The 9,859-nt window shown below is 42.7% G+C and overlaps 4 protein-coding genes across 4 annotated transcripts; 2 read left to right on the top strand and 2 right to left on the bottom strand.

Annotated features, from left to right (window-relative positions):
• Positions 1-664: 664 nt before the first annotated feature.
• LOC119590096 lies at positions 665-2,323 on the bottom strand. Its single transcript, XM_037938861.1, has 2 exons — positions 2,267-2,323; positions 665-1,254 (listed from the first exon to the last, which is right to left on the bottom strand). The coding sequence occupies exons 1-2, from the start codon at positions 2,276-2,278 to the stop codon at positions 832-834; spliced, it is 435 nt and encodes a 144-aa protein (XP_037794789.1). The 5' UTR covers positions 2,279-2,323; the 3' UTR covers positions 665-831.
• Positions 2,324-3,159: 836 nt separating this feature from the next.
• On the top strand, positions 3,160-3,943 carry LOC119590098. Its single transcript, XM_037938863.1, has one exon. The coding sequence runs from the start codon at positions 3,503-3,505 to the stop codon at positions 3,905-3,907; it is 405 nt and encodes a 134-aa protein (XP_037794791.1). The 5' UTR covers positions 3,160-3,502; the 3' UTR covers positions 3,908-3,943.
• A 1,596-nt stretch (positions 3,944-5,539) lies between these two features.
• Positions 5,540-6,473, bottom strand: LOC119590097. The gene is given in 3 exon segments (XM_037938862.1): positions 5,540-6,138; positions 6,140-6,162; positions 6,462-6,473. Coding segments are annotated over 3 exon segments (432 nt in total). The 3' UTR covers positions 5,540-5,741.
• A 739-nt stretch (positions 6,474-7,212) lies between these two features.
• Positions 7,213-8,673, top strand: LOC119589757. The gene is made up of 2 exons (XM_037938330.1): positions 7,213-7,236; positions 7,632-8,673. The coding sequence occupies exons 1-2, from the start codon at positions 7,225-7,227 to the stop codon at positions 8,142-8,144; spliced, it is 525 nt and encodes a 174-aa protein (XP_037794258.1). The 5' UTR covers positions 7,213-7,224; the 3' UTR covers positions 8,145-8,673.
• The last annotated feature ends 1,186 nt before the right edge of the window (positions 8,674-9,859 follow it).

Here is a 9,859-nt window from a genome sequence, read left to right as displayed (position 1 = left end):
GATCCACTGACCCCTTTTAAAAACTGCCTATATCTGTCAGTCTTTCATTGTCATTCAAATTGTAGTTCTACATATTTTATGCAAACTAACATAGTCGTAGATGGATAAATAGATGGGCAGATATGTAAGTATGGGTAGGTTCGTAGAGAGAGAGAGAGAGAGAGAGAGAGAGAGAGAGGAGAGAGAGAGAGAGATTGGGCAAAAAGCTGGGAGAAAATTAAAAAAAAAAAAAAAAAAAAAAGAGAGGCCCCCGGGCCTGTATTTTATTAATTTGGCTGCTATCACAGTGAAGTTTGAATTCAGGGGGCCCAGGATTAGGTCCTTATAGAGCTCCAAGTATTTTTAGGTATATATAGACGTGATTTGAGAGTCCTCTCCATTGGGAGACTCAGATTTATACTGAGGAAATGTTAATGTGCTCATGTAAGAGAGGGAAAGGTGATATTTGGAACTCTTTGTTTTGACATGGCTTGAGAAAAACAAATATTTCTGTGACAATAATTGTTTCTCGGGAAGGACAAAACATACGTCAGAAAATGCGATCAATTCCGTTCACATCATCTCCTATTTATACTTCCTTCGTCACTTAGCTTGATGTTTTTGCATTTTATATAATTTATGTTTTCATCATGGAGTCAGGGTGCAAAGTAATGATACATGAGTAATGAGTTTATGGTGTTATGTTTATATATTTTGCTTGTATAGTGTACAGTTTCATAAAGGTTGGACTGACAGTTTTAAGATGAGAATCCTCATAGGAGAAAGACGGGATAATGACGTTGCACAAAGGAACTGCTACAGAGCTCATACGAAGGCGAGCGAATGGCTTCACTACAGACGTTCCGTGGGCCTCCTCGTGGTGGTGGAGAGTCCGAAGAAGTCCATGTCCCTGAGCTGATCCATGAAGGTGACCACGTGCGGCATGACCCTCTCGGCGGCGTTGAAGCCCTGGTACGTGTCCTCTGGGATCTTGGTGCCCTCCGCCTTCTCCGTGGCCTCCATGACCTTGCGTGTGATGGGCATGAAGTCCATCATGAGGCGTTGGATGATCTGGGGTTCACTGGCCCTACCCCGGGCCTGCGTGACCTTGCTGAAGACCTTAACGATTTCTGGCAGCACGTCGATGGTGGCTGCGACTATGTTCTCGTAGTTGCCCAGATCGCGAGAAGTCTGTGGCTGCAGGACGCCCACGGCTTGGTACCTCTGTGGGGACGCCCGGCCGAGGCAGAGCACGGCGGCTGCGACCAAGAGGACCTATGGAGGGCATGGAAGACGTATGTATATGTACATATATGTATACATACATACACACACACACACATATATGATGGATATATGTAATATATAAATTATATATGTAATGTATATATATTATATATACGAATATTATACATACATTATATATATATTATATATATACAGGGTGTACAAGATTAGGTATACAGTAAGTATGAGAGCAATATCTAAGAAATACTTAATTTAAATCATTAACATGTCAAATTAGCCTCATTAAAAGAAATCAGTGCCATTTATCATAAGTGTTTTTTTAATAACTTTAGTAATGCTTGTATTATAACATTTAATCGTTTTGATAAAAATAGATGTTTAGCAGTTAAAAGTGGTAATTTAACCATGGCTGGTAATTTGACGGACGAGGATCGCAAATGGAATTGAAAGCAATACTGGAAAACAGAGAACAGGAAACGTGAGAGAGCAGTGGAGGGAAACCTTTGCCACACCTACACCAACAAGGCTCGCGAGTGACTGACTACGTGACAAATTTGAGCGGACAGGGAGGATCCACAACGCGGCTAAGAGTGGTCGACCAATAACTGCGAGAACGCCAGAGAATACATTGGAAATCGCTCAGGCATTGACCCAGAGCATAATGTGCTGATGCTTTCACTTAAGTATTATAACATTGATGGTACTGTACACCTACTTTTGCACCCCCAGTATATCATATATATATATATATATATATATATATATATATATATATATATATATATATATATATATATATATATATATATATTATATGTTAATATTATATATTTATATTATATATTTATATTATACATGTATATATATATATATATATATATATATATATATATATATATATATATATATATATGTATATATATAGTACAAGCTATTATAAACCCGATATACGGACACCCTAACACGCCCACACATGTAAGTGTGAGTGCGTGCCTGCAAACACATATGCAGAAAGTTGGGAGATTCCGTGTAGTCCAACCTTAAAGACCATGTTGCAGCGTGTGGTTGAGCGACGTCGTAGAGCGGGGTCGAAGGTTGTGTGTAGCTGGGGAGCGAGTGCTTCCCTTATATATGGTCTCCTGGTCCGGTCGGGGTATGGGAGGGGGAGGGGCATTGTTGGCAAGGGAAGGGGGGAAGTTACTGTGGATTAAAGATATGGCGTCTTTTTTTATTATTATCATTTTTTGTTGTTGTTGTTGTGACTGAACTACTTGGCTTATCTCTGAACTAAAGGAAGGTAGGCAGGGGAAGAGGCACAGATAGATGTGCATAGAGTGAGAGCGACAGGCAGACATACAGACCAAGACAGCAAGAGACAGACAAAGAGAGAGATATGGAGAGAGAAAGGATCATATCCCCCCCTCCCCCACCTCGTTCTCCCCTTCCCATAGGCAGCACCTTGTACTTCCGCAAAGCTCTAACCTTCAGGCAAAACCGATCCTGCAAGTGCTCCCAGGTCCCGCTGGCAACTGTTCGGGGGCAGAACGAACTCTATATAAGCCACCCGTCGACTGCTTGTCTTCATTCGTCTCATATCTCTGTTGCTAAGATGTATCTCCGGGTGAGTGCATCTTCTTTCACTGCAGTTTCTTGTGTTTTTGTTGTCTTTTGCTCTGTATGAACAAAGGGGGTACTATTGCTTTTGTCATTCGCTTTAGTCCCCTAAGTGTTGCATTTATAGTTATAGTAGTTTATAATATACCGTTGTTATTTTTAGGGTTAGGAAAAATTCTTGTTCTTCTGACTATATTATTATTGTTATTATTGTGACTGCTATTTTTTTTTTTTTTTTTTTTTTGTAATGTACTTACCATCATTGCTACTCTTATTATGAATATTGTTATCTTGGCTATCATTATCATCAACGTCGTCGTCAACGTAGCATATATATATGTTAAGTTTCTAATATTTCTATGCTGATCATTGTTATTGTCATCGTATTCAACCTAGTCTGTAAACAAAACTCAACCTGCAGGCTTTTAAGTGTTTCATTCTGCAAAGTTAGAATTTCTTTCGCGCCCAACATCTGGCTTTGTTCTCTTCCACTTGATTCCTACATGTTAGGATTTCCGAGTGAATCCTGTAATGCAATCCTCGCTCCCCGCAGATCCTCCTAGCCTGTGCGACGTGCGCGTGCGCCGCCTCGGCCCAGAGGTACGAGGCCCTGGGCGTGCTGCAGCCGGCGAGGCCGACGGGCCTGGGCAAGCACGAGAAGATGGTGACGGCGACCATCGAAATCCTGCCCGACATTGCCAAGACCCTGAGGGAGCTGGCCAGCAGGATGGCTCGCTCTCAGGACGACCCCTTCGACTCGCAGAACATGTTGGAGATCCTGATGGCGTTCATGCCCGTGACCCGCAGGATCCTGTTCGCCGTGGCTAAGGCCGAGGGGCGGACTGTGTCCGAGGAGGAGCTGCAGAGGCTGGACCGCGCCGAGAAGATGTTTCCCTCCGCCTTCAAGTTCATGCTGAAGATGCACGGGGGTGAGCTCTTCGGTATCGAAAACCCCGACGCCGAGAGGACCCCGGCGGACAACACCGTCGCCCTCGCCGACACCAAAGTGAGCGGGTCCTTCGTCCAGATGCCCCACGGGAGAGGGATGTTCATCCACCATGGGTAGACGGGAGGCAAACGAAGGCACAGGAGTAGGAGGAGAGAAGAGAGAGAGAGAGAGAGAGAGAGAGAGAGAGAGAGAGAGAGAGAGAGAGAGAGAGAGAGAGAGAGAGAACATCGTCAATCTCCGATGGAAGAGACAGAGAGAGAGAAAAAAAAAGCACAAGACAGGGAGTTGGAGGACGAGAAGAAAACTTCAGCGAGATGAGACAATGGGAAGTAAAGAAGAAAACGAGAATAATAGGGTACGGGGTAAGAAGAGAATGTAGTTACAGAAGAAAAGTCAATTTAAGGGCATTATAAAATTTCCGTTGGTCTGATGTAGGCCTATTCTATGTTAATGTTCCTTTAACATTCATTTGCACAATGCTATCAACATTCTGTGATAAGTAATATGTTCCCTTACCTCATTACATGTGTGTATAGATGTGAATAAACTATGTATAAGTTCGAAGTCATCTTGTTATTACCTATATTCTTCAACTGAAAGAAGTAGAAGGGGAGGAGTAGAAGATTGATAAATTGAAGGATAAAAAGAGAGGGAGTGGTGTTTTATACAGACGAGCATTTACTTTAAAGGCATATAATATTTTCTGGAATTGATGAATGACGGTGGGGGTGCATTAGACAGAGAAGATAATAGTTAATGCATAGGAGGTTTGAAGCAACGACGCTGACGTGATACTCAAGGCACGGCCGAAGTTAGCCGGAGGGGGAAGGGAGCCATGCCCAAGGGAGAGGCACCAATAGTAGTGGTGCCTCTGCGGAGTCATCGCGAGTAGGTAAGGAAGAGTGGAAGTGTGTAGAGTGACGAAGGTGCTTGAGATTAAAGTAATTTGTTTTCGTCTATTCTTTGTTATTTTTTAAATCCATGTTGTTGTTTTTTTCAGGGAATGAACTTGGAAAGGAAAATCTTTGTAAAAGGAGAATTCGTTACTTGTACTTAAAACCTGAAAAAGACACTCTAAGACTTTAAAGATAATTATTCTGCTCTATTACGCAGCAGCAACTAGGATCGGAAGCTTTTTTGACGTCTTTACTTCCCTCTTATCTCAAAGTCTATTTGGATTTAGTAGATATCCTTGGCCCACGTGGGATGCAGCCCACGGCCTTCAGCTTGAATGCCACTGGTTTCCATTTACTTACATTTGCTCTCTCTGTTTCTCACTATTTTCCTATCATCTGATTTGAATTTTTATCTGAATATATCAAACTTGCTATTTCTCTTCGTTTCCACATCTCTGCCCCTTTACCCCGGTCTCTGTATATCTAACTGTCAGCCTGTGCATATCTCTTTCAATCTATGAAATTTTATATGTGTATACGGTGGCGTTGGGTCCTTAGGGAGCTCCAAGTATTTTTAGGTTTATATAGGCGTAATTTGAGAGCCCCCTTCATTGGGAGCTCGCAGATATATACTGAAGAAATGTTAGAATGTGGTTATGTATAGCAGACGGAAGAGGAACATGACTTGAGAAAACAACCAAAATTTCTCTGACAATAATTGTTTCTCGGGAAGGACAAAACATTCAGAACATATCTTATATATATTGCCTTCGTCACTTAGCTTGATGTTCTTGTATTCATATGATTTATATTTTCATCATGGAATTGGAGTGCAAAGTAATGATAGAGCTTACAATGTTATATTTATATATTTTACTTGTATAGTATACAGTTTCATAAAGCTCGGACAGACAGTTTTAACATAAACTGTTTGGGTATGAACACAAATGTGATTGGAAACGTAACAAACACAAGGGAAAGAGGAAAGAAAGGGGCAATGGCAGTGCATAAGGGAACTGCTACAGACCTCATACGAAGGCGAGCGAATGGCTTCACTACAGACTTTCCGTGGGCCTCCTCGTGGTGGTGGAGAGTCCGAAGAAGTCCATGCCCATGAACTGATTCATGAAGGTGACCACGTGCGGCATGACCCTCTCGGCGGCGTTGAAGCGGTGGTACATGTCCTCCGGGATCTTGGTGCCCTCCGCCTTCTCCGTGGCCTCCATGACCTTCCGTGTGATAGGCATGAAGTCCAACATGAAGCGATGGATGATCTGGGGTTCATTAGCCTTGCCCTGGGCCTCCGTGACCTTGCTGAAGACCTTAAAGATTTCTGGCAACACGTCGATGGTGGCTGCGACTATGTTCTCGTAGTCGCCCAGATCGCGAGAAGTCTGTGGCTGCAGGACGCCCAAGGCTTGGTATCTCTACGGAGACACCCGGCCGAGACAGCACGGCGGCTGCGACCAAGAGGACCTGTGGTGGCATGGAAAAAGGTCATGGCAGGTCAGTGACAGGGCATGAATATATATGTATATATAATATTTTGTGCATATATGCATGAATATGTATATATATGTACATATGTATTCATATGTATACATATACATATAGAAATATATGTATATACATGTACATGTATATACACATATACATATATATACATGTGTACATATATATTTTATATGTGTATATACATGTGTACACACACACACACACATGTATATTACAGAAAACATATGCGCAGAAAGATGGGAGATTCCGTGTAGGCCAACCTTAAAGATCATGTTGCAGCTGTGGTTGAGCGACGTCGTAGAGCGGGGTCGAAGGTTGTGTGTAGCTGGGGAGCGAGTGCTTCCCTTATATATGGTCTCCTGGTCCGGTCGGGGTATGGAAGGGGGGCAATGTTGGCAGGGGCCGGGGGAGCGGGTGTTTCTGCGTGCAGGAAATTACTGAAGGTTAGAGTTATGGTTTCTTCGCATCTTTTTTTCAGCGAAATGAAGTTCGTTTATTTTTATTTTTATTTTATTTTAACTAAAGGGAGATAGGGAGGAGGGGAGGTACAGGGGGGATATGGATAGAGTGAGAGATAGGCAGACATACAGAGCAAGAGAGAAAGAATACAGAAACAGAGAGAGAGAGGGAGTGAGAGTGAGAAATGGTAAAAACAGTGACAGGGAAATAGATAATCATGAGTAAGTTAACAGTCAAAGAAAAAAGGAGATGGGAGAAAGAAATATTTCACACACACACACACATATATAGAGAGAGATGGACAGAGAAAGAAAGAGACAAAGCAAGCATTATAAATCCCACACACATGGAGAGAGAAAGAATCATACCCCCCCCCCCCCTACATCGCTCTCCCCTTCCCATAGGCAGCACCTTGTACTTCCGCAAACCTCTAACCTTCAGGTAAAACCGATCCTGCAAGTGCTCCCTGGTCCCGCTGGCAACTGTTCGGGGGCAGAACGAACTCTATATAAGCCACCCGTCGACTGCCTTCGTCTTCATTCGTCTCATATTTCTTTTGCTAAGATGTACCTCCGGGTGAGTGCATCTTGTTTTTGCTGTTTCTTTTTTTACCGTTTATTCTGTAGGATCTAAAGGGGTTCTACTGCTTTTGTAATTCGCTTTTGAGTGTTCTATTTATCGTTAATGTTTGTATGGTTATTCCTTTTATTAGTTTTAGGTATGGAAGATATTCCTGTTCTGTCAATATTGTCGGTTATGACTCTTATTATTTTTACTTTATGAACTTATGACTGTCATCGTCGTTTGTAAATCATAGTTATCTAATATTCAACCTGCAGGCCTTTAAGTACTTGATGATACAAAGTTCGAATTTCCTTCGTGCTCAACATCTGGCTTTGTTATATTCCACTTGATTCCTACATATTAGGATTTTCGAGCGAATCCTGTAACGCAATCCTCGCTCCCCGCAGATCCTCCTAGCCTGTGCGACGTGCGCGTGCGCCGCCTCGGCCCAGAGGTACGAGGCCCTGGGCGTGCTGCAGCCGGCGAGGCCGACGGGCCTGGGCAAGGATGAGAGTGTGGTGGCGGCGACCATCGACATCCTGCCCGAAGTTGCCAAGACCATGAAGGAGCTGACCGCCAAGATGACTCGCTCTCAGGACGACCCCTTCGACTCGCAGAACATCTTCGAGGTCCTGACGGCGTTCATGCCTGTGACCCGCAAAATCCTATTCGCCCTGGCCAAGGCCGAGGGCCGGACCGTGTCCGAGAAGGAGCTGCAGAGGTTGGACCGCGCCGAGAAGATCCTTCCTTCCGCCTTCAAGTTCATGCTCAAGATACAGGGCAGCGACTTCTTCGGCTTCGAAAACCCCGACGCCGACAGGGCCCCGACGAAGGACGCCGTCTCCCTCGCCGACACCAAAGTGAGCGGGTCCTTCGTCCAGATGCCCCACGGGAGAGGGATGTTCATCCACCATGGGTAGACGGGAGGCACGCGCAGACAGACACTCAGAGGGAGAAGCAGAAGACGCAGAAGGGTCAAGAGGAGGAGACGAAGCATAAGGAGCTTTCGAAGGAGAATCAAAACCTTCGAAAGGGAAATGGAGAGGCAGAGAAGAAGAACATGGAGTTGGAGGACCTGAGAGGAACACATCGAGGAGACGAGACAAAGAAAAATATACAAGATTAAAGTAGTACTGGAAAAAAATTATATACGATAAAGAGCAATAGCAGATGGAGAAGTAGCTAAGGACAACTAAAAAAAATCACTTCGAAGGACTCCATACAAATCTCCATTTGTCTGATTTGTCACTGGCATTACTGTTTTTTATACTCTCGCACGATTTTATCATCACTCAACAACGGATGTATTGCACATCTACATTCCACATTAGACTCTGTAGGTTTCTTCACTTTTTTACTGTGTAAAGAAGAGATATGTTTCCCATAAATCATTACAAAAGGAAAGATAAAAAATATAATCATGAGCATAAATAAAGAATGTAAACGAAATTTATATTTATGTATTTACATATGTATTTTCCTTATTTTTACCACTTTAAAAATGATGGATGTTTCATATCTGTCATGAAAAAGATTGGAAAGAGAGGAGAGACGAGAGGGGGTGAGAAAGAAGAGAGAGAGAGAGAGAGAGAGAGAAACAGAAATAGAGAAAGAGAGAGAGAGAGAGGGAGGCAGAAAAAAATAGAAAACGTAAAAAAAAAAAGAACAGGAGGGGGAAGAGTATAGAAAAGATAAATGAAAAAAGAAGAAGAAAAAAAATCGGCGCTACACATTTGGCAACCTATATTGCATCGTCAACCAGTGTTAAAAATAAGACTGGAAGGTCAGGTGATATAACAGAAACGGGTTTTCCTTAGTTGAAAAGATAATGTGCGTGTGTATATCACGTACGCGCGTACTCACACACACTCACACACCTACATACACGCACACACACATACACACGCGTGCATAAACATACACGGACCCACACCCCTCCCCCTCACACACACACATGCTGGAAAAGGGACCACATAACTTCTAGGCATCAATAAATACTGAACTGAAGTCAAGTATAATTTACTCCTTCCCCTAACAAAAAATAAAATAAAAATAAAAAAATAAAATAAAAACATAAAAAATAAACTATGGAGACGGAGATTATGCTCTGGGTACCGAAAGAAACAGGTCTTTCAGGTGTCAAGATGAAGTACACCCGTTTATCATCGCCATTTTTTGTTTCGAATGTTTATAATAGTACCATTACTCAGCACCGTCTTCTATTCTTCCTTCTCATTCCTCATTTTCCTCGTCTCCAAGTAACTCTGAAACATCTGGAAGGGCGAAGATGAGTTCTCTCTCCCTTATTGGGTCATTCAAGGTCGAAATCTTTTAGGACTGTCATTCCTGTATACCGATTTGCGTTTATTTGTATCATAGTACTGGTAATGGCGATAGAATCTCCAACTTGGGAGAAGAAGACAGAGCATGGAAACGTGGATTAGAACGTGGGTTAAGGATAAAGGATGAACTAAAAGGATTAAGGATTAATTGAAGATCGATTGAAGGTCGAGAGGATTGATTGGTGGATTGATTGAAGATCGACTGAAGGTCAAAAGGATTAATTGAAGATCGATGATGTTAAGGTCTAATATCATCTCCTGTACTTGGCGAATTTAATTACATTTCCTTATTT

This window comes from Penaeus monodon, chromosome 26, assembly GCF_015228065.2.
Source record: "Penaeus monodon isolate SGIC_2016 chromosome 26, NSTDA_Pmon_1, whole genome shotgun sequence".
NCBI classification, from domain to species: domain Eukaryota; kingdom Metazoa; phylum Arthropoda; class Malacostraca; order Decapoda; family Penaeidae; genus Penaeus; species Penaeus monodon.
Note: the sequence above shows the minus strand (reverse complement) of the source record. Positions and strands in the feature narration are given on the sequence as shown.